At 42.8% G+C, this 25,475-nt stretch overlaps 1 protein-coding gene across 1 annotated transcript in view; it reads right to left on the minus strand.

Annotated features, from left to right (window-relative positions):
- The window catches only part of CLSTN3 (calsyntenin 3), a 195,376-nt gene that overhangs the window by 55,470 nt on the left and 114,431 nt on the right, over window positions 1-25,475 (minus strand). Inside the window, exons 6-10 of the mRNA XM_077467139.1 lie at window positions 16,675-16,824; window positions 13,079-13,264; window positions 11,415-11,684; window positions 9,530-9,642; window positions 4,936-5,098 (exon numbers count right to left, since the gene is read on the minus strand). Of these exons, the coding sequence (XP_077323265.1) occupies window positions 4,936-5,098; window positions 9,530-9,642; window positions 11,415-11,684; window positions 13,079-13,264; window positions 16,675-16,824 (882 nt within the window). The remainder of the gene's footprint in view (window positions 1-4,935; window positions 5,099-9,529; window positions 9,643-11,414; window positions 11,685-13,078; window positions 13,265-16,674; window positions 16,825-25,475) is intronic.

Consider the following 25,475-nt stretch of genomic DNA (forward strand, 5'->3'; position numbering starts at 1 on the left):
TGCTCTGATGTACGGAGGAAGGTGATCTGGTCTGATGTATGGAGGAAGGTGATCTGCTCTGATGTGTGGAGGAAGGTGATCTGCTCTGATGTATGGAGGAAGGTGATCTGGTCTGATGTATGGAGGAAGGTGATCTGGTCTGATGTATGGAGGAAGGTGATCTGTTCTGATGTACGGAGGAAGGTGATCTGGTCTGATGTATGGTGGAAGGTGATCTGCTCTGATGTATGGAGGAAGGTGATCTGCTCTGATGTATGGAGGAAGGTGATCTGATCTGATGTATGGAGGAAGGTGATCTGGTCTGATGTATGGAGGAAGGTGCTCTGGTCTGATGTATGGTGGAAGGTGATCTGCTCTGATGTATGGAGGAAGGTGATCTGCTCTGATGTATGGAGGAAGGTGCTCTGGTCTGATGTATGGAGGAAGGTGATCTGGTCTGATGTATGGAGGAAGGTGATCTGGTCTGATGTATGGAGGAAGGTGATCTGGTCTGATGTATGGAGGAAGGTGATCTGCTCTGATGTATGGAGGAAGGTGATCTGGTCTGATGTATGGAGGAAGGTGATCTGGTCTGATGTATGGAGGAAGGTGATCTGCTCTGATGTATGGAGGAAGGTGATCTGCTCTGATGTATGGAGGAAGGTGATCTGCTCTGATGTATGGAGGAAGGTGATCTGGTCTGATGTATGGAGGAAGGTGATCTGGTCTGATGTATGGAGGAAGGTGATCTGGTCTGATGTATGGAGGAAGGTGATCTGGTCTGATGTATGGAGGAAGGTGCTCTGGTCTGATGTATGGAGGAAGGTGATCTGGTCTGATGTATGGAGGAAGGTGATCTGGTCTGATGTATGGAGGAAGGTGCTCTGGTCTGATGTATGGAGGAAGGTGATCTGATCTGATGTATGGAGGAAGGTGATCTGATCTGATGTATGGAGGAAGGTGATCTGGTCTGATGAGAATAAACTTTTTGGTCATCAAAGAAAACGCTATGTCTGGCGCAAACCCAACACATCACATCACCCAAAGAACACCATCCCCACTGTGAAACATGATGGTGGCAGCATCATGCTGTGGGGATGTTTTTCAGCATACAGGGATATTCTTGAGCAAAACCTGTAGCACTCTGTGTGTGATTTGAGGCCTGGGACGGAGGTTCACCTTCCAGCAGGACAATGACCCCAAACACACTGCTAAAGCAACACTTGAGTGGTTTAAGGGGAAACATGTAAATGTGTTGGAATAGCCTAGTCAATGCCCAGACCTCAATCCAATAGAAAATCTGTGGTCAGACTTAAAGATTGCTGTTCACAAGGCACAAACCATCCAACTGGAAGGAGCCGGAGCAGTTCTGCAAGGAGGAGGAATGGGCAAAAATGCCAGTGGTAAGATGTGGCAAGACTCATAGAGACTTATCCAAAGAGACTTGGAGCTGTGATGGCCGCAAAAGGCGGCTCTACAAAGTATTGACTTTAGGGGGGGTGAATAGTTCTGCACAATGACTTTTTTCTGTTATTTTGTCCTATTTGTTGTTTGCTTCACAATAAAAAATAAATAAAAATCTTCAAAGTTGTGGGCGTGTTCTGTAAATGAAATGATGCAAATCCTCAAAGAATCCGTGTTATTCCAGGTTGTGAGGCAACAAAACACGAAAAATGCCAAGGAGGGGGGTGAATACTTTTGCAAGGCACTGTGTTCCTCCCTCAGCTGCTCCAAAGTATCTATGGGACGGGATAAAACCTGACCCTGACCGCTTCTTAATAGTTTATATAGCGTGAAAATCTGTCTCATTAGAACACAGAATTTTTGGGAAGTTATCCTCTTATTAAAGCGGAGCTCCACCCTAAAGTGGACCTTCCGCTCATCGGAACCCTCCCCCCCTCCGGCGCCACAATTGGCACCTTTCAGGGGGGAGGGGGGTGCAGATACCTGTACAGTACAGGTATCTGCACCCACTTCCGGGATAGCTCTCTGCGGAAAGGGGCGTAGATTACACCCCTTTCCGAAAGTCCCCCCCGCTGCCTCCTGGGAAACACACAGATCCCAGAGACAGCGGGGTCTATCCTTATTGCGCAGCGCGACTCGCGCATGCGCAGTAGGGAACCGGGAAATGAAGCCGAAAGGCTCCACTTCCTGATTCCCATACCCAAGATGGCGGCGGCAGCACCCGAGAGACGATCGAGAGATCGGCTTCGGGTGCCGACATCGTGGGCACGCTGGACAGGTAAGTGTCACTATTTTAAAAGTCAGCAGCTGCAGTATTTGTAGCTGCTGGCTTTTAAAAAAAAAAACGCGGAGTCCCGGCGGACTCCCGCTTTAAGAAAAAATATTTCTAAACATTTAATATACAGCTACAGCATTGATTGATGTAGTGGATTGATACATTGATTCAAATCAATATGATTTAGGTGTCTAAATGGGATAGGTAGACCACACCCGGTTTTAGATTTAGATTTTTTTTTATTCATACAGTGCCTTGCGAAAGTATTCGGCCCCCTTGAACTTTTCAACCTTTTGCCACATTTCAGGCTTCAAACATAAAGATATAAAATTTTATTTTTTGTGAAGAATCACCAACAAGTGGGACACAATTGTGAAGTGGAACGAAATCTATTGGATATTTTAAACTTTTTTAGCAAATAAAAAACTGAAAGGTGGAGCGTGCAAAATGATTCGGCCCCCTTCACTTTCAGTGCAGCAAACTCACTCCAGAAGTTCAGCGAGGATCTCTGAATGATCCAATGTTGTCCTAAATGACTGATGGTGATAAATAGAATCCACCTGTGTGTAATCAAGTCTCTGTATAAATGCACTTGCTCTGTGATAGTCTCAGGGTTCTGTTGAAAGCACAGAGAGCGCATCATGAAGACCAAGGAACACACCAGGCAGGTCCGTAATACTGTTGTGGAGAAGTTTAAAGCCGGATTTGGATACAAAAAGATTTCCCAAGCTTTAAACATCCCAAGGAGCACTGTGCAAGTGATCATTTTGAAATGGAAGGAGTATCAGACCACTGCAAATCTACCAAGACCTGGCCGTCCCTCTAAACTTTCAGCTCAGACAAGGAGAAGACTGATCAGAGATGCAGCCAAGAGGCCCATGATCACTCTGGATGAACTGCAGAGAACTACAGCTGAGGTGGGAGAGTCTGTCCATAGGACAACAATCAGTCGTACACTGCACAAATCTGCCCTTTATGGAAGAGTGGCAAGAAGAAAGCCATTTCTCAAAGATCCATAAAAAGTCTCGTCTAAAGTTTGCCACAAGCCACCTGGGAGACACACCAAACATGTGGAAGAAGGTGCTCTGGTCACATGAAACCAAAATCCAACTTTTTGCCCACAATGCAAAACGATATGTTTGGCGTAAAAGCAACACAGCTCATCACCCTCAACACACCATCCCCACTGTCACACATGGTGGTGGCAGCATCATGGTTTGGGCCTGCTTTTCTTCAGCAGGGACAGGGAAGATGGTTAAAATTGAGGGGAAGATGGATGCAGCCAAATACAGGACCATTCTGGATGAAAACCTGTTGGAGTCTGCAAAAGACCTGAAACTGGGACGGAGATTTATCTTCCAACAAGACAATGATCCCAAACATACAGCAAAATCTACAAAGGAATGGTTCACAAATAAACGTATCCAGGTGTTAGAATGGCCAAGTCAAAGTCCAGACCTGAATCCAATCGAGAATCTGTGGAAAGAGCTGAAAACTGCTGTTCACAAACGCTCTCCATCCAACCTCACTGAGCTCCAGCTGTTTTGCAAGGAAGAATGGGCAAGAATTTCAGTCTCTCGATGTGCAAAACTGATAGAGACACCCCAAGCGACTTGCAGCTGTAATTGCAGCAAAAAGTGGCTCTACAAAGTATTAACACAAGGGGGCCAAATCATTTTGCACGCCCCACTTTTCATTTTTTTTATTAGTTAAAAAAGTTTGAAAAATCCAATAGATTTCGTTCCACTTCACAATTGTGTCCCACTTGTTGGTGATTCTTCACAAAAAAGTAAAATTTTATATCTTTATGTTTGAAGCCTGAAATGTGACAAAAGGTTGAAAAGTTCAAGGGGGTGAATACTTTCGCAAAGGCACCGTATATAAAATTAATAGGGAGAGAAATATTACGAATTTAACATTTCATTTGTTTTTTTTGAAAGCAAGTATTCATATCACATGAGATTCGGCCAAACTGCATGGCCATGATGTCTTCATATCAATGAAGGTGGTCTTTGGGGGGGGGGCGTGCTTCATACACAGTAATGCCGCGTACACGCGATCGGAAATTCTCATCAGAAAAAGCTCTGATGGTTTTCCTGTCGGAAATTCCGACGGAATTCCGCTCAAACTGTCTTGCCGAAACACCAAATTCGGACCGCCAAGAACGCGGTGACGTACAACACGTACGGCGGGACTAGAAAAAGGAAGTTCAATCGTCAGTAGCCAATAGCCTCCGTCTCGTAGGCGAATCTGAGCATGCGTGAGTTTTTTTGGCGTGTCGGAATTGCGTACACTTACGATCGGAATTTCCGATAGAACGTTTTTCCATCGGGAAAATTGAGAACATGCTATCAAATTTTTTTCTTGGCGGGAATTCGGACAGCTAAATTCCGACGGAGCGTACACGCGGTCGCCTTTTCCGATGAAAAGCTCTCATCGGTCTTTTGCTGGCCGAAGTTCCGATCGTGTTGTACGCGGCATTAAGAGTCTTCAGAACTGGTTGTCCGTTCTGTTATTTCCTTTACTACACCTCAATGTATCTTCTCCCAGTTCATCCATCTACGGAAAAGTATCCCACGCCTACCAGAGTCCGGTGCGCAGACCTTACGTCCCGTGTAGGAACTGCGCAGAGAATAGGGCAACGCTACGCACTTTAGTTTGACCCCCTGCAACCTTAATTCTCACAAACATCCCAATGGTTTTCGATGGGTCCTCACCTGTCCAGCAGCCTCCGATCATGAGCCTGGCCTGACGTCTGGGAGGAGTGAGGGCTCCGTTGTCATGAATAAGTGCCGGATCGTACGTCACTCCATCCACATAGAGGGAGACGGTTGGGAATTCGAGGCTCAGAGCATAATGATGCCACTCTACATCACACACCTGATATAAAAGAGAAAGGGGCCACGGACGTCACAGGAGAAACAAGTTTTGAGGGTCAGAATTACTAGAAGATAAGAGAGCGCAGAAGAGAGGACAAGACAAGAAGACAACAACATGAGAGCAAAGAGGAGGAGAGAGGAGAGGAGAGCACAGAGGAGACGAGAGGAAAAAAAAAAGAAGACAGAACAGGAGAGTACAGAGGTGGTCGGAGAAGAGAAGAGAGGGCAGCAAAGCACAGAGGAGAGGGGAGGATAGAAAAGGGGAGGTCAGAAGAGCATAGGGCAAAGAAGAGGAGAGGACAAGACAAGAAGACAACATGAGAGCAAAGAGGAGGAGAGAGGAGAGGAGAGCACAGAGGAGGCAAGAGGAAAAAAAAGAAGACAGAACAGGAGAGTACAGAGGTGGTCGGAGAAGAGAAGAGAAGAGAGGGCAGCAAAGCACAGAGGAGAGGGGAGGATAGAAAAGGGAAGGTCAGAAGAGCATAGGGCAAAGAAGAGGAGAGGACAAGACAAGAAGACAACAAGAGAGCAAAGAGGAGGAGAGAGGAGAGACCAGAACCGTACGGAGGAGAGGAGAGCACAGAGGAGACGAGAGGAAAAAAAAGAAGACAGAACAGGAGAGTACAGAGGTGGTCGGAGAAGAGAAGAGAGTACAGCAAAGCACAGAGGAGAGGGGAGGATAGAAAAGGGGAGGTCAGAAGAGCATAGGGCAAAGAAGAGGAGAGGACAAGACAAGAAGACAACAAGAGAGCAAAGAGGAGGAGAGAGGAGAGACCAGAACCGTACGGAGGAGAGGAGAGCACAGAGGAGACGAGAGGAAAAAAAAAGAAGACAGAACAGGAGAGTACAGAGGTGGTCGGAGAAGAGAAGAGAAGAGAGGGCAGCAAAGCACAGAGGAGAGGGGAGGATAGAAAAGAGGATATGACAGGGGAGCACAAAGAAGGGGAGAGGAGAGTACATAGAAAAGGAGAGGTCAGAAGAGCATAGGGCAAAGAAGAGGAGAGGACAGGAGAGCGTGGGAATAAAAGAGCACAGAGAGGAAACGAGAGCCAGGGGAGAGAAGAGTACCGAGAAGGGGCTAGAAGAGCACAGAGGAAAAGACAGGATAGAAAAGAGCACAGCACAAGAGAGCACAAAGAAGGGCAGAGGAGAGCACAGGAGAGAAGAGAGCACCAAGAGGGGGATAGAAGAGCAAACAGGAAAGGAGAGGATAGAAAAGAGGAAAGGACAGGAGAGGAGAGCACTAAGAAAGGGAATATGGAGCACAGAGAAAAGGAGGAGAGAAGAGCTGTCAGGGCCCTGGGTCTGAACCTGCGACCTCTGGCTGTGGCTCTTCTCATTGTGCCGCTAGAAACGCTGAACAGTTCCCTGCCTGACTCTATGGACAACCTTACCTTTTGTTGTGTTTCTCTTGAACCTTGAACTCTTTGCTCCTCCCATGAACTTCCTGAATAAAGCCACATCTCTGCATTTCCTGTTTGCCAGATTACTGTGCTCTCCTCAGCTGATATCTTGCTCCCTTACATACCTGCTGCTGTCCCTGTCTCTGATACCTCTCGTTACTGATCCTTGGCTTGTTCATTGACTACGCTTCCGTCTGATCCCATCCAGCTACTACTTGTTACCTTTGGTTTGCTTACTGACTACGCTTCTGCTTGATTTCTACCTGCAATATCTGGTAGCAGACCCTGGGTTTGCTCACCTCCTTGTGGAGTGAGCCTGAGGACCGGGACCTGGCAATAGCATGCAGCAAAACCCATCCCCACCATCAGGTGCTCTAATGAATAACGGTTAGTGCTTAGACTCCACACCTCAGGTGATCCTGCGTCATCTGGAAGGTCTGCTTGTACCTTTCCAGCTGACTACAGATGAGCCTCTCTACTGCTACAGTCACTCGTCTCTAAGCCTGACCCCAGACTGTGACGAGAAGAGAGGAAAGGAGAGCACAGGGGAGAGAAAAACACAGAGAAGAGGATAGAAGACCACAGAGGAACGGAGAGGAGAGGACAGGAGAGCACAGAGGAGAGGAGAAGTCTAGACAAGAGAGAACTTAGGAGAGGATAAATAGAAAAGAAGTTGATGGGACAAGAGAACACAGAAGATAGAATAGCAGATCATAGAGGAAAGAAGAAGACAGTACAAGAGAGCACAGAGGAGAAGATGGAAGAGCACAGGGGAAAAGATGGAAGAGCACAGAGGAGAAGATGGAAGAGCACAGAGGAGAAGATGGAAGAGCACAGAGGAGAAGATGGAAGAGCACAGAGGAGAAGATGGAAGAGCACAGAGGAGAAGATGGAAGAGCACAGAGGAGAAGATGGAAGAGCACGGAGGAGAAGATGGAAGAGCACAGAGGAGAAGATGGAAGAGCACAGAGGAGAAGATGGAAGAGCACAGAGGAGAAGATGGAAGAGCACAGAGGAGAAGATGGAAGAGCACGGAGGAGAAGATGGAAGAGCACGGAGGAGAAGATGGAAGAGCACGGAGGAGAAGATGGAAGAGCACAGAGGAGAAGATGGAAGAGCACAGAGGAGAAGATGGAAGAGCACAGAGGAGAAGATGGAAGAGCACGGAGGAGAAGATGGAAGAGCACGGAGGAGAAGATGGAAGAGCACAGAGGAGAAGATGGAAGAGCACGGAGGAAAATAATTAACAGGACATCACAGAGGAGATAACAGGAGAGCAGAGAAAATGAAAAGAGAGCGCAGAAGAGAGGACTGAAGGGCACAGCCTAAAGGAGAGAACATGTGAACACATAAGAATAAGGAGAGAGTAAAAGAAGAGGACAGGACAGGAGAGCACAGAAGAGAGGAGAGGAGAGCACAGAAGAGAGGAGAGCACATAAGAAATGAGAGGACAGGGGAGCAAAGAAGAGAGGACAGGAGAGAACAGAAGTGGGGATAGCAGATCATCAAGGAAAGGAGAGGAAAGAAAAGAAAAAGAAAGGACAGGAGAGAATAAAGAAGGGAAGATGAGAGCACAGAGAAGTGGATAGAACAGCATGGAGTAAAGGAGAGCACAGAGGAAATGAGAGGACAGGAGAGCACAGAAGAAAGAAGAAGAAAGGATTGAAAAGAAGAGGACATGAGAGCAGAGAGGAGAGGAGAGGACAAGAGAGCACAGAAGAGAGGAGAGGACAGAGGAAATGAGAGGACAGGAGAGCACAGAAGAGAAAAGAGGACAGGAGAGCACAGAAGAAAGAAGAAGAAAGGAGTGAAAAGAAGAGGACATGAGAGCAGAGAGGAGAGGAGAGGACAAGAGAGCACAGAAGAGAGGAGAGTACAGCAGAGCACAGAGGAAAGGAGAGGATAGGAGAGCACAGAGGAAAGGAGAGGATAGGAGAGCACAGAGGAAAGGAGAGGGTAGGAGAGCACAGAAGGGAGGAGAGGACAGGAGAGCACAGAAGAGAAGAGAGGACAGCAGAGCACAGAGGAAAGGAGAGGACAGGAGAGCGCAGAGGAGAGGAGAGGACAGGAGAGCACAGAAGAGAAGAGAGGACAGCAGAGCACAGAGGAAAGGAGAGGACAGGAGAGCACAGAGGAAAAGAAAAGAAAGGAGAGCACAGAAGAGAAGAGAGGACAGGAGAGCACAGAGGAAAGGAGAGGACAGGAGAGCACAGAAGAGAAGAGAGGACAGGAGAGCACAGAGGAAAGGAGAGGACAGGAGAGCACAGAAGAGAAGAGAGGACAGGAGAGCACAGAGGAAAGGAGAGGACAGGAGAGCACAGAAGAGAAGAGAGGACAGGAGAACACAGAGGAAAGAAGAGGACAGGAAAGCACAAAAGAGAGGAGAGGACAGGAGAGCACAGAAGGGAGAGGAAGACAGGAGAGCACAGAAGAGAAGAGGGGACAGGAGAGCACAGAGGAAAGGAGAGGGTAGGAGAGCACAGAAGGGAGGAGAGGACAGGAGAGCACAGAAGAGAGGAGAGGACAGGAGAGCACAGAGGAAAGGAGAGGACAGAAGAGAAGAGAGGGCAGGAGAGCACAGAAGGGAGAGGAAGACAGGAGAACACAGAGGAAAGGAGAGGACAGAAGAGAAGAGAGGACAGGAGAGCACAGAAGGGAGAGGAAGACAGGAGAGCACAGAGGAAAGAAGAGGACAGAAAAGAAGAACACAGGAAAAATGGTCACAGAGGGGAGGAAATACAGAAGAACACAGAAGAAAGGGGAAGAAATAAAAGAAGAGGACGAAAAGGAGAGTGTTAAAGTAAGAAGAAAAGGAGATGTAAGTAAAAAAACAGGACAAAACTTGGACAAAGGAGTACAGGAGAAAGAAAGAGGAAACCAAGACAGTCCATGGAAGGGAGGGCAGAAAAATATGGCAGGATAAAGTAAAAGAGACAACGGGAAGGAAGAGGACGGAGCAGAGGAAGGAGACGGCTTTCTTTGCTGTGTCCTTCTGGACCCTCCCAGCATGGCCGGTCTCATGTAATTACCTGTTCTAGTTTCCAGAGGAACTTGACGGGACGAGCGCTGTCCAATAAGGACCAGTAGAGGAAGGAGATTCGGCAACCGTGAACCGCCAAAGTGTAATGTGAGAAGCTGCCATCTTTTTGAGGTGGGGGGAGGGGGGGGGGTGCAGAACACAAAATTGAGGTTATAAGAAAAAGAAAGAAAGAGAGAGAGTGATACTTCTGTACACAGCACTGTGTTAGTTGCTAGAACCTGGAGGTTCAAACCTAAACCCCATCCACTAGACCAACTAGGGGAAAACAGTGTTATTCAAATCAGCCAATCACCTTCCAGCTTTCTCCATTTCACACTACACTTCCCCCTTAAGAACAATGTATAGCAGTGACATACGTACTTCTTTTCCTATATTCATTAGTATAAGGAATAAAAATATAACATTTTTCAAAGCAACTATATATGAAATATTTTATACAAGCACGATGTTGTCTTTTCTTAGCCAGTAGGTGGAGCTCCAGACTCCTTTTTATTAAAAAAAAAAAGCCAACTGTTTACAGACTACAATAGCTCAGGCTGAAATTTAAACACAAGGGAATGATAACAGTAACACATCACTTATCAGAAGTTTCAATTTGATAAATCCAGCCAAAAGACGGGAAACCTTTTCTATAGGAAAGGAAGTCCTAAACGTCACACATCAAAGCAAAACACTATGAGGAGGTAGATGACAACCTCAGCCCGGGCTCCAACCAGGCAACCCACCAATGGGTTTTACTCTGTCCGTGCCCTGGATTCCCCATGATTAAGCTCCGGGAGGCAGAGCGAAATGTGTTGGGGGTGTGGCCTGGTTGGTGCCCGGGCTGAGAGTGTCATATACCTCCTCACAAGATTTAGATAACTAGACTTGTGTAATTTGTTTCGTTCCGTATTCATTTTTTTAACGAATTTGTTCAAGTTCGGAAATTCGGGGAAAAAAATATCCAAAATCAACGAAACCCATTTAACACATTTTTCTGAATATTCATAAATGCGAATATGCGAATATTACGAATTTCCGTATTTGGAATTTTCGAATTGAGAAAATTCAAAAATCCATAAATTTGGAAATTCAAAATTTGGAAATTTGAAAATGCGGAAATTCTAAATTTCGAGATTTCAGAAATTAGAAAATGAGAAAATCTGAAATAATAACTAACTTATAATAACTTATTACTGACTATTACATTATATGTATTGGAATTTCCTTTCAAATTTGGCTGTTAGTGAACGTAACGAACACGAATTTATCCGAAATAACAAATGCCGTATCTAAACAAATGGAACGTAATGAATTAATAAATAACAATAATAATAAAAACTTTTTGTTATTATTATTATTATTATTATTAATAATTAATTTGTTCTGTTCCATTTGTTTAGATGCGGCATTCGTTTGTTCGGATAATTTGTAACTTCGGATAAATTTGCATTCGTTACGTTCACCAACAGCCAAATTTGAAAAGGAAAATTCCAATACCTGTAATTTAATAGTTAGTTAGTATTAGTTAGTTATTTCGAATTTCCAGATTTCGGATTTTCGAATTTCTGGATTTGGACTTTTGAATTTTCAGATATTCTATTTTATAAATTTTCAAATTTACAAATTTACAAATTTTGATCATAACGAATGACCCGAAAAACAAAGAGAAAAAAAACTGAATGAAATGAAAACTAATGAATTTTTTGGCAGTGCAAATGCCTATAGATAACCCGTAGTGCTCTGGCAGTTCTTTGTCATTTAATAAATGTTTATAAAGATGTTACACGTGAAAGTAATCGGTTTAAAACCATACGAATTTAAAAATAAATAATACAAATCTAATTTACAATGACCCCCCCCCCCCTTTTTAGCACACTCCCCTTTGTTCTCACCATTTTGTACGGTGTTACACAACAACACTTCCTCTTCTTTTCCTGCCTTCCCTCCACCTCCCCCCGCATGTTTCAGCCAAAAAGAAAGAGTCAGATGATCAGCTGCTCCGCCCCCTGCAGGTAACCGCCCAGGAGGAACTTCCACTGACTGGGATCCATTGAACCAGTAGACGGGGCTGCTGTCCGGGGTGTCCTGTATGGGGAGGCCGTGTGTCCAGTTGTACAAAGGGCTGGGGGGAGGGAGTAAGTCAACATCTCCGGCGGCAGCTCCTAGAAATAAATGAGGAAGATTTTAGCGTCTGCACAGAAGTGGGGACTTTATAATATGTCCATTAAAACTGGATCCATAGATAGTGCCGTCCATTCTCCTGACTGGTAGACATGTGCAATTTATTTAGTTCCGAATTCGTGTTTTAACGACTTTTTACAAATTCGGTAATTCCAGAAATGTAAAATTTTCCGAATTTTAAAATGTCCAAAATTTTGAAATTTTCAATTTTCCAAATTTTCTAATTTCCCATTTTTTGAATTTCTGAAGTTTCGAATTTCTGAATTTCCAAAATTACGAATTTCCAAAATGTCAAATTTTTGGAAATTCCAAACTTTGGCATTACGGAAATTCTGAAATTCAGAATTTCGTAAATTCAGAATTTCAGAAAGTCTGAATTTTGGAAATTTCAAAAATGTAATATTTTTGGAAATTCCAAAAATCGACATTACGGAAATTCAGAAATTCTGAATTTTGTAAATTCTGAATTTTGTAAATTCTGAACTTTGGAAATTCCGAATGTCGGAAATTCAAAATTTCGGAAGTTCGGAAATTCGAAATTTTGGAAATTCGGAAATTAGAAAAATCGGAATTCAGAATTTTGGAAATTTGGAATTTCAGAAATTAGAAATTTCAGAAATTAGAAATTTGAAAATGCGAAAATAAGAATGAAAATCTGAAAATTCTAAAGAATGAAAATCTGAAAATTCGAAAACCCGAAAATCTGAAATAATAACTATTAAATTATAGGTATTGGAATTTCCTTTCAAATTTGGCTATTTGTGAATGCCACGAGTACGAATTTATCCGAAGTTATGAATTATCTGAAGTAACGAATGCTGTATCTAAATGAATGGAACATAACGATCTAATAATAATAACAATAATAATAATAAAACCTTTTTATTATTATTATTTATTATCCATTTGTTCCATTCCATTTGTTTAGATGCGGCATTCGTTATTTCAGATAATTCGTAACTTCGGATAAATTTATATTCGTTACGTTCACAAACAGCCAAATTTGAAAGGAAATTCCAATACCTATAATTTAATAGTTAGTTATTATTAGTATGTTATTTTTTAGAATTTTACTGATTTTCCTTTCTTTTTTACGGATTTTCGAATTCCGAAAATTCGGGATTCGAAAATTTGAAATTCAAAAATTCGGAAATTGGAAAATTTGTCAATTTTAAAATTCGGAAATTCGAAATTCAGAAATGAGAAAATCCGAATTTTCACATTTCCGAATTCCGAATTTCTGCAAAACAATTAATTAAAACGAAAACTAACACATTTTTTTGTCAGTGCACATCTCTGCTGACTGGTTCTCCTAGTTATCTAGTTACTTCTAGAAATCCACGTAGAATTTACCACGATTATATTACTGACGTACCGCACAGCTTGCGTAAGGACTTCTCGGAGTAGTTGTCCCGATCGCAGCCCTTGGCGATGTGACTGGTTTGGATCTCCACCGTGGCCTGAATGTTCCATATCGGCTCCTCGCAGGTCTCCAGGTGAATGCTGGGAAATAACGCCAGGCTACCTGTGCCAGGTACGTACTCAATGCGTTTGCTCCAGCCTGGTGGGGAAGAGAGCAGAGCGGTCACATACCTAGAGGCTGACAGTGGAAGGTAAGGGTGTGCTATAGATGAAGCCATCTAAGAATGGTGGTTAGATGGACAATCAAAGTGTAGACAATGCATAGAAAGAAAAAGTACACACTGGCAGAGCAAGCATTGGCAGAGCCAAGACACTGAACACACATAAGAGCATAGACCAGGGGTAGGTAACCTCGGCCCTCCAGCTGTGGTGGAAGTAGAAGTCCCACGAGACATTGCAAGACCCCGACCATCACAGGCATGACCCCTAGAGGCAGAGGCATGATGGGATGGCATTGCCTCTTATGAGGCTCTGCTCCCCCCCACTCATCTACCACCAAGGGTGGTAATGCCTCTTCCCAGGCTTTGCTGCCCTCACACACCACCAAGAAGGGGTGCTACCACCCTGGGTATGGGGTGAATGTGGGCAGTGGAACTTCCCACCAAGTTTCATCTGCCCTCAATCCCCCACACTCAGCCCTGGTGCTTCCCCTAGTCCCCACGTACATGCACTTATCTACCACCAAGGGTGGCAATGCCTTTTGGGTCCGCTACACCCATTCATCTACCACCAAGGGTGGCAATGCCTTTTGGGTCCGCTACACCCATTCATCTACCACCAAGGGTGGCAATGCCTTTTGGGTCCGCTACACCCATTCATCTACCACCAAGGGTGGCTAAGAAAGAACACGGATCTCTGTGTTGTCCCAGTCAGTCCACCCCCCACACACACACACACAGTTAGAAAGCACTCCCAGGGAACCCACTTAAACCTTTGATCACCCGTGGAGTTAACCCCTTCCCTGCCAGTATCATTAGTACAGTGACAGTGCATATTTTTAGCACTAATCACTAGACATGTGCACTCCCGAAAAATTAATTCGTTTTAGTTCGTCTTTCAGGGTTTTTTTGGGGGGGCTTTTTGGGGTCATTCGTTATGATCGCAATTCGTAAATTCTTAAAATTTGTAAATTGGTAGATCCTAAAAATAAGAACGAAAATCCAAAAATTCGAAAATAACTTATTATTAAAATGATAGGTATTGGAATTTGCTTTAAAATGTGTCTGTTAGTGAACATAACGAATACAATATTTTATATCTTTTGTTTGTTTTTGGGGTCATTCGTTATGATCGTAAAGTCGTAAAATTCGTAAATCCAAAAATAAGAACGAAAATCCGAAATGATAACTAATTATTCAATTATAGGTATTGGAATTTCCTGTAAAATTTGACTGTTAGTGAACGTCTCGAATACGAATTCATCCGAAGTTTACGAATTAACAAATTACGAAATAAATAATAAATAATAATAAAAAGTTTTTTTTAAATTAATATTATTGTTATTTATTATTATTATTAATTCATTACGTTCCATTCGTTTAGATACAGCATTAATAATAAATAATAATAATAATTTTTTTAGCATTATTATTGTTATTTATTATTATTAATTTGTTCCGTTCCATTCCTTTTTTCGGATAAATTCCGTAGTTATTTATTATTATTATTATTAATTCATTACGTTCCATTCGTTTAGATACAGCATTAATAATAAATAATAATAATAATTTTTTTAGCATTATTATTGTTATTTATTATTATTAATTTGTTCCGTTCCATTCCTTTTTTCGGATAAATTCCGTATTCGTTACGTTCACCGACAGCCAAATTTGAAAGGAAATTCCAATACCTATAATTTAACAGTTAGTTATTATTTCAGATTTTCAAAGTTTCGGGTTTTCGGATTTTCTCATTTCGAATTTCCGAATTTTTCGTATTTCCCGAATTTTAGAATATTCGAATTTCCGAATATTCGTAAAAAAATTCGTTAAATGGGTTTTCATTTATTCAGATGTTTTGTCGAATTAAAGTTGTCGAAATTCATTGAAAAAACTAATTTGGAAAGAAACGATTTGCACATGTCTATACTAATTACTGTATTGGTGTCACTTGTTCCCCAAAAAATTGCCAGTTAGTGTCAAATTCGTCCGCCGCAATGTCGCGGTCCCGCTAAAAAAACGCTGATTGCCGCCATTGCTAGTAAAAAAATGAATACAAAATTCCATAAAAATATCCCATAGTTTGTAGGCGCTATAACTGTTGCGCAAACCAATCAATTTACGCTTATTGGGATTTTTTTTTTAAACAAAAATATGTAACAGAATACTTATTGGAATAAATTGATGAAGAAATTCGATTTTTTACATCTTTTTATTGTGAATGTTTTATAGCAGAAAGTAAAAAATATTGTTGTTTTTTTTTTCAAAATTGTCGCTCTTTTTTTTGTTTATAGCGCAAAAAAATAAAAACCGCAGGGGTGATCAAATACCAGCAAAAGAAATCTGTATTTGTGGGGCAAAAAAAGGACATCAATTTTATTTGTGTACAGAGTCGCACGAACCGCGCAATTGTCAGTTAAATTAGCCCAGTGCCGAATCGCAACAAATATCCTGGTCGGGGGGGGGGGTAAAACCTTCCGGTCCTCAAGTAGATAAAAAAAAAGTGAAAAAAAATGTCTTCATCAATTTAGGCCAATATGAATTTTGCTACATGTTATGTGAACAAAATATTCCAATAAGCGTAACTTGATTGGTTTGCGCAAAAGTTATCGCATCGCGTCTACAAACTATGGAATATTTTTCTTTATTTTCTTAGTAATGGCGGTCGATCAGCGACTTATAGAGGGACTGCGATATTTTGCGGCGGACAAATCGGACACTAGGTGAAATTCCAACATCTGTAATTTAAGAGTTCGTTATTAATTTTAGATTTTCACATTTTCGCATTTACGAATATTCGGAAAAGAACGGTTAAACGGGTTTTCGAATTACCGAATTTGTTGAAATTAGTTAAAAAATTAATTCGGAAAGAAACAAATTGCACATGCCCGCTAATCGCTGTATTTAGTGTCACTGGTTCCCCAAAAAATTGTCAGTGTCCAATTTGTCCGCCGCAATGTCGCCGTCCTGCTAAAAAAAGCTGATTGCAGTCATTACTACCGGTATTTAAAAAAGCACACAGCCTGTGATTGACAACCTCAGCTCTGTGTGCTGTGTGGAGAGGGGTGTGTCCCTTTCCTCCAATCAGCTCTCAGAGCTCTCCTCGCTGAGCTCCGCCGAGGGTGACTTCAGCTCTCTACCCTCGATGTTTTCTGACAGCTCGGAGAAACTTTTTTTAAATTGAGCACTTTGACCAGATGTAGACAAGTGAAAACCGCAGGTAAACAGGTACAACTTACGAGGAAGGATCTTCTTCCTCTCTGTGTATCACCTGAGGCTGTAGGATATGAGGGGGGGGGGGGTGTAAGGGACATACATATGTTGCTAGCTTAGGCTAAGAAGCAGGTCTGATGACACAAGGTGCGCAGGGATTGGTGGATTCTGCGGTTACCTTTCCAGCTGGGTTTGCAGATGGGCTTCACCTGGATCTCCACCTCTGCGTCCTCCATGGCCCGTTTCTTGCCGCAGTCGTATGCCGTCACCGTGAATCTGATCAGCCGATCGCCATTGGCTTGCAGAGGCTGAGTGTTCTTTATATAACCTGCCGACATGATGGAAGTGACACGTGAGGACACATAGAGGACACGTAGAGGACACACAGAGGACACGTAGAGGACACATAGAGGACACGTAGAGGACACATAGAGGACACATGGGGGACACATAGGGGACACGTGAGGACACATAGAGGATGCGTAGAGGACACATAGAGGACACGTAGAGGACACATAGAGGACACATAGAGGACACATAGAGGACACATAGAGGACACATAGAGGACACGTGAGGACACATAGAGGACACCTAAGGACACATAGGGAACACGTGAGGACACATAGGGAACACGTGAGGACACATAGGGAACAAGTGAGGACACATAGAGGACACAGAGGACACATAGAGGACACAGAGGACACATAGAGGACACAGAGGACACGTAGGGAACATGTCAGGACACATAGAGGACACGTGAGGACACATAGAGGACACATAGAGGACACATAGAGGACACATAAGGACAGAGAGGACACAGAGAGGACACAGAGAGGACACAGAGAGGACACATAGAGAACACGTGAGGACACATAGAGAACACATAGGGAACACATAGGGAACACATAGGGAACACATAGGGAACACAGAGAGGACACAGAGAGGACATGTGAGGACACAGAGAGGACACAGAGGACACATAGAGCACACATAGAGGACACGTAAGGACACATAGAGAACACATAGAGGACACGTAAGGACACATAGAGAACACGTAGAGGACACATAGAGGACACGTAGAGGACACATAGAGGACACGTAGAGGACACGTAGAGGACACGTAGAGGACACATAGAGAACACATGAGGACACATAGAGGACACGTAGAGGAGACGTAGAGGACACGTAGAGGAGACGTAGGGAACACATAGGGAACACAGAGAGGACACAGAGAGGACACAGAGAGGACACAGAGAGGACACGTAGAGGACACATAGAGGACACGTAGAGGACACATAGAGGACACGTAGAGGACACGTAGAGGACACATAGAGAACACATGAGGACACATAGAGGACACGTAGAGGACACGTAGAGGACACGTAGAGGACACATAGAGGACACGTAGAGGACACGTAGGGAACACATAGGGAACACATAGGGAACACATAGAGAACACGTAGAGGACACATAGAGGACACATAGAGGACACGTAGAGGACACGTAGAGGACACATAGAGAACACATGAGGACACATAGAGGACACGTAGAGGACACATAGAGGACACGTAGGGGACACATAGAGGACACGTAGAGGACACGTAGAGGACACATAGAGGACACATAGAGGACATGTAAGGACACATAGAGGACACATAGAGGACACGTAAAGGACACATAGAACCACCGGTGCTTCCAAGTCACTCCTTTTCTCCACCCACCACCCACCTCTGAGCATGATCCTCTGAAGCCAGGAACAATAAATCCCCCCCCCCCCCCCCCCAGCAACAATAAACCAGAGTCTTGTAGAGAGGGACAATTATCAATGCCCATCAATGCAGCTTAATCAGTGCCCATCAATACAACCTTATCAGTGCCCATCAATACAGCCTCATCAGTGCCCTTCAATGCAGCTTAATCAGTACCCATCAATACAGCCTTATCAGTGCCCATCAATACAGCCTAATCAGTGCATATCAGTGCCCGCAATCTCCTGTGTACCCGGCAATCATTCACAAACAGTCCCGCCTGCGATAGACATGTAGCACCCTGGAGTTTAGGCAGGGTTACTCCTCTAAATTCACTTACTAGGAGTAGTTATCCTGGTTGACTGATAGGGGGCAAAAAGGGGCCTTCATCAAACTGTTGGGCATTCAATTTTCAAACCATGGCCATTAATGTGGAGTTGGTCTTTCTACGTGACTATATCATCCTCCACTCTTCTGGAAAGACTTTACAGAAGATTTTGGAGTGTATTTGTGAATGTGTGCCCATTCTGCCAAAAGAACATTTGTGAAGTCAGGTACTGAGATTAGATGAGAAGACATGGCTTGTGAATGTGTGCCCATTCCGCCAAAAGAATATTTGTGAGGTCGGGTACTGATGTTGGATGAAAAGACGCAGCTCACAAACTGGAGTTCTAATTCATACCAGAGGTGTTGATATCAGGGCTCTATGCTGGACACTCGAGTTCCTCCACACCAAATCCATCAAACTATGTCCTTACGGAACTGGTTTTGTACACGGGGGTAGAGTCATGCTGGAACAGAAAGGGGCCTTCACCAAACTGCTGGGCATTCAATTTTCAGACCTTGGTCATTAATGTGGAGTTGGTCTTTTTACGTGACTATAACATCCTCCACACTTCTATTAGATTAGATTAGAGGAGAAGACCTGCCTTGCAACTGAAGTTCCAGTTCATCCCAAAAGACTTTAGTAGAGTTGAGGTCAGGGCTCTATTGGACAGCCCATTCTAAAACAATGGCCAGTAATGTGGAGTTGGCCCCCTTTGCCGTTATGACAAACTCCACTCTTCTGGAAAGATTTTACAGAAGATTTTGGAGTGCGTTTGTGAATGTGTGCCCATTCTGGCAAAAGAATATTTGTGAGGTCGGGTACTGTTGGAATCAGACAGGAATTATTATTATACATCTACACCGCTGTTTGTACAGCCGAACTCAGCCATGTTGATGTTTGCATGACACATGTTTAGAATGTGTAGAGGAATGTGGCAGAATCTGCATATCAAAGGAGTTACCTTCAGCCCAAATGGTGCACACAAGCTTCAAAGAGATTGATGACAAAGACGGCCCAGGGCACATCAGATGGGACTGGCCACAAAGCCAAATATGGCAGAACAGTCAGTAATATTAGGAGGGCTGTCATGTGAACACTGATTGGTCCAAACCAAATGGGACTGGCAGTAGGGTGTGGTATGGCTGAGGTATGTTTGACAAAAAAGGTTGTGACCTGAGCTCTCTCTCTGTCCCTCTGTATTCCATCAGGAGATCCAGTCATGAGGTGTGGCTGCGAAGGTCGGATAAGTATGGCTTAGATTGCACTGTGATTGTATGCTATGTATATTATTGTAACTTTATTGATACTTGATGCACATTTTCCTTATTTCCTTGGGAAATAAATGAGATTTAATTGACCTTAAACGTGTATTGATTTCATAGCCAAGGGTGATAGCATTGTGATAGTAACAATAACATGTGCTTGGCATATTGATTGATAGCTAAACTATAGGGACTAAACAAAGGAATACATAACTGATAATAATAAGAATAGAGTGAATTGATCAGTTACTTCATTTGGCACCCCAGAAGGCGTGTAAAACGTATTTTTACACAGAATCCACAAAAATCTAAGGTATTTTTGTTTGAGTCCCTGTAAGCACAGATGCTCAAAGCCACCCAGAACTGGAAGTCATCTTTAGTGTGGACAAGATTAGCGCTGGCTCGCGAATTCTGAAACCACGCTTGGATGAGCAGGAGGATTCTGGGAGATATTCCACTGGTAGAACGGACGCGTAAAACCTGGTGAGAATTGTGACTGATATATATATATATATATGTACATTATTGTTGTGTTTGCTGCAGAAACTGTAACCAGAGGGCAAATTGGCGCACTGGCGAGATAAGGGACTGATCATCCCTGGTTATGTGATATAACCGCAGATTGACAGGATAAATCATACAATTTTGAGGGAAAAGTGGAAATATCCACGTGATTGTGAAAAAGCGGTCTGTCCCAATAGAAATTCCCTATGACCTGCTATCGGGTAGAAGAGCATTGAATAAGAGTGTGTTCTCCTACAGAAATTCGTGGGTAAACGGATTTGTATTTGTTGTTGTTGTTTTTTTTTTTTTGGAGTGGGACTACAGGTCAAAGCTAGCTTCTAAACAGCTTCCTCTATGTCGTTGTGTGCTTGGTATCTGACTGTTTAGTGTATTGCTAATGCACAGTGTTGGTTAGAGAGTGGCAGGAATTACCATACATCTTTGAGGAAAAAGTGGGAGAAGTATAGGTTTTTATTTCTACACACGTGAGAGTGAAATAGCTCTGGTCCAATAGAAGACCAAGGCATTGATTAAGAGTGTGCCTTGTGTCTTGTATGCTGTAGAACCACAAGTCACTGGAAATTTAAACGGTTCGTATTTTTTTTTTTTTTTTGTTGTCCATTTGTTATCTGTTTTCTTTTGTCTAAGCAAGATTGCTCAACCAGTTGGTGTGGATAGGCTAATTAGCATATCAATGGAAGCCATTGAAGGTTTCGTTAGCAAGCATGGTGGGATTAGATTTCAAATTACTCACAAAGGTAAATTAACATATCAGTTTAATGAACTTTTAAAACAATGTAATGCACATAACAGTCGCATATTTAATACATCAAAAAAAGGCAGGAAACAGAGAATGGCCAATGCCGTATGCATGTTAATGAGAATGAAAGAAATTGCGGAACAAAAAGAATTAGAATGGTTTGCTGATAGAGAAAAAGTGATGGAACAGGTAAGTGATATATCAATCAGGATTGAAAAGGCTGATGCGGATGCTTGTAGTCGGATTAAACAATTAGTGGCTGAGAAATGTGTATTGCAACAGAGATTAGATGAATTAGAACAAACGTGTAAATTGAGAGAAAGTTGCATTGCCTCTTTGAATCAAAGGGAGGCTGAGAATTTGCAGGTTATCACAAGGCTTAAGGCACAAGCAGCCATAATGGAATTATCCTCCAAGTGTGCAATAGTGGAGGTACCCTCCACACATGCTCAGGGTAGAGAAAAGCTAGAAGTGAAACATGAAGAAAACCCGTATGCTATTATCACTGCAGATGATAGTAATGTGATGGGAATCGATGTGGAAGAAGCAAATAAAGGTGGGATAACTGCACTTGAAATTGACTCAGGAGTTGACACTTCGGATGACTCCTCAGACAACGAAAGTGTAAAGTCTGTGCATTCCAATCGCAGTAATATTATCCAGCAATGTGGATTTCCAGCGCCATATGCTAAAAAACTGGCCTATGCAGGGAAACCAGAACTAAAATGTTTTTTGTGTAAAAGGGGGGGTCACACTTCAAAATATTGTCGGGCGGCGAATAATGATATCGAAAGGAAATTATACCCGAAAACGACCCCAAGGCTTCGTGTGTGTTATTCAGCCAGGTGGGGTAGCCATCCACAGCACGGAACCAATAGTAATCAAACCCATTTCCTGTGTAAAACGCAAATGCGGGGTCTAGAAACTAAAAAGCAATATGTAGGACAGTTGTGTAGAGTCAAAATGGAGATAGACGCATGGTTACTCAAATATAGCACTGGGGGAAACAATGTTAGCAGAACTTAGTGAGCTGCAAGCATGGTAAGAATATTCTGGTCAATGTTTCCCGGCTATGAAAAAGGTTTGATGTAAGTTTCAAGTTCAGAATATGATAGAGGACCTGCATATAGATATACATTTTTTTTTTTGTACTTTTAGGGATAAACCCCTGAATTGGTATTATGGTTTTCCTTTTGTGTGGTTAAAAGATGTTTCTGTTATGAGTTTTTTTTTAATCTTATGTTTCTTTATTCTTCTCTTATTGTCAGTCTTTGTAAACTTTTCCTGAGTATCCAATACTGCTGATTAACATAAGAATTGGGTGTAATCACTTGTGTGTTCCTTTTTCCAGAGACCAGGAAGGAGTTAAACTGGTTCGTATACAGATATTTGCATTTGTTTGCAGGTCTCTCAAAGTGAGAACAATGGGAAAATATAGCAGAACATGGGTTAGGTTATTGTAAATGCATAATCGATTATCACATGGTACCATGAGCTCATTAGTTAGTAATTGTTTGCAAACAATGAAAAATAAATAGTACTAAAAAGAGTTACAAATGAAGCTAAAATGTTGTGATGATACATATGCTTTGTCTTGTTTTTGTTTTCCCCATTAACTAATTGTATTTCAGATTGGAATAAGCACTCTTTGCAGGAGAAAAGTCCATGGATGGTGTTAACTAAAAGTTGAGTGTTTGTCATTGTTTTATGATGGTTGTCTTGTCATGTTGTTTGTGTGATCATGGCCAGATTTTTTTTTTTTTTTTAAATTTATTTTTATTTTCATTTTTATTTTTTATTTTTTTTTTATTTTTTATTTTTTTATTTTATTTTTTTTTTCTTCTAAAAAAATTTTTTGTTGATATTGGTTTAGTCCTCTATGTTAGTTATATTTTTATTCAGGTGGAAAAGTAGTAGGTCTAATCCACCTGAAAGGGGGGGAATGGACAATGCCCTCAGTTAGAACCAGTCACCTGAAAGGGGGTAGTGCATACATCGTAAAGATACAGATAGATGCATTGTTTTTTTTTAGTTTGTAAAATTTGAAGTTTTTGAGAAGCAACACTGACGTTCAGTTTTAAACGGTTTTTGATCATACCATGGGGATCCATTTTACAGCGGGTGTAGCCTAAAGAGGTCATGGTTGTTTGGATAGTTTGGTCAGAGTTGCAGAAGCCAGGAATACTGAGGTCCTGGGCTCCAAGGAGGGAACTATAAGTAAACATGGTAAGCGATCAGATATTGTGGATAAAAATTTGATACTGCTCTTGTTTTCACTTCCAGAATCCAAGTGGAGCGAGAATTGGAGAGGCTTCTGGAAGATGGATGACAGATGATCATCTGGTTGGCAGTTTGTCTGTGCCACACCATACCACAAATTTGTTCTGATAAACATCAGGAGAGGAAAAAAGGAAAAACTTGAAAGATTCAGAATATACTTGTTTTTTTTGGTATGGACAATTTGGTGCTAATGCTGAATCTGAAAGACTGTGCCTAGCAAGAGAACTTGTGAAATATTTTGCTGAAGTCTCTCCTGATGAATGCAAACATGTTATTTATACATGTGCAATGGGTTGGAGGTTGGGGAAGAGTTATGACACATCCAATCCGTCAAAACATGAAAATGTAAAATATGTGGTTTTTTGTTGGAAGGAGGAATTGAAAGAAGAAAGGTTTTAATGTATTACATGTATTGGTGTAAGGGAGTTAATATGGTGCAGGTACCCAGGAGGCATACTGGCGCTTATGCATAATAAGGTAGCTGTGGATCAGACTAAAGGGTGCCAGGTGACACATCAATGGGGGAAAACTTCCTCGTAGGGGTGGTGTCTCAATCCTAGCGGTCCTAGAGAGAAGCTTTCGGTTACAGGACATGCGGGACACCAGAACTAGAGACGAGGAAGATACGCCCGGTTGGTGTCTCACCTGAGAGGTTGAAACCCTGCACAGATAATGCCAGTGAATACACACAGGAGCATGCTCCGTTAAAATAAAGGGAACAAACGCTGGCTACCAGGGTACCGTAGGACGTCACCACATGGTGCTGCAACATCTCATGGTGGTTGACAAAACCTATCACCCTATATGTGCTGAGTATACACTGAATCAGGTGCGGTTATTGTACCAGTGACTTACTCCCAGAGATGAGAATGAGGTCCATGCAGGATGCTTATTTCTGAGGAGTAACCCGAAAGAGGAGGGATGTATTCAGCACTATATTGGGGGGGAACAATAGCTGGGATGGGTGTTGTTAATGGAGGGGACATCAGCCTCCTGAGGAACAAACTCACAGCCATAGCTTCAGAGAAGGAGCGTGACTTTGTTACCCCGGGAGATTGGTGGTATCCTTGATAACATTCAATGAAATCACAGAAGCACTCAGGTTAGAGTGGCTCCGGATTTTGTCAACCATGTTGAGAGGTTGGTAGGGAAGACAGAAACCTGTCATTGGCTCTGGCGCGCACTCTGTGGCAGGTGGAAATATCAGCCAACATCAAGCTGACTATACCGTCTCTGTATGAGGGGCAGTGGCCTGATGAGTTAGCGTCACCGCTCAGTAAGATTTTGCCAAAACACGTTGCTTACACTAATCCAAAATAGTGGTCGAATGCCTGTATGGGTGGTACTAAGTTGGATTGTGAAAGGAGTTATGCTGTATGTTCTCATATACAGAAGTGCAGACTTGGTCTGTATATTTGGTGGCAGCAATGGGCTTACTGACTGGGGACTCTATCTTGTTGCATTTGAGGCTATATCACACATGTGATCAGAGAAGATGAACGCTGGAGGCAGGTTGATATTTCCCTTTGTCGGAAGCATGACCATGATGTCCTTGGTAGGCCAGGTCAATACATGGGGATGAACGAATAATGTTGGGAAGTTATTTCTCTCTGTATTCTGGATGGAGAGGTCATTGCTGGGAAGAAGGCACCCAGGTATTATTTAGGACATAGGCGAGTTTTTGTTTCTTTGTCCTAAAGAATACCGGTGTAGTGTTAGTCATGGGACTCGAGGGTTCCTTGAACCTAACCGTAGGTAGAGGTGCATGGTACACAATGGGCGTGATCTCTGAAATCCAGGTACAGGGGTGGAATTGTGTGGGTTTGGTAATTGTTGTAAACTTATATGTGTAGTTAAGCGATATTTATCTAGAAGGGTCTCCCAGTTGTCTATGCAAGTTGAGGGACGATTTGACAGTGAGCTCTCTGTGTACAAATTGGAGACGTTGCTGCCAAGTCAGAGCCCTGCAACGCCGCTGCGAGCAAGCCTGCCTAATCCCGACCCGTATTTACAGTAAAAGGTTATAGGAGGTTGGGAGCGGGGTGCGTAATACATATATAAGTATATATTATGGTAATAAGTTGATTTATGTTTGTG

This window comes from Lithobates pipiens, unplaced genomic scaffold, assembly GCF_037356315.1.
Source record: "Lithobates pipiens isolate NorthernLeopardFrog02 unplaced genomic scaffold, aLitPip1_a1.2 Scaffold_47, whole genome shotgun sequence".
NCBI classification, from domain to species: domain Eukaryota; kingdom Metazoa; phylum Chordata; class Amphibia; order Anura; family Ranidae; genus Lithobates; species Lithobates pipiens.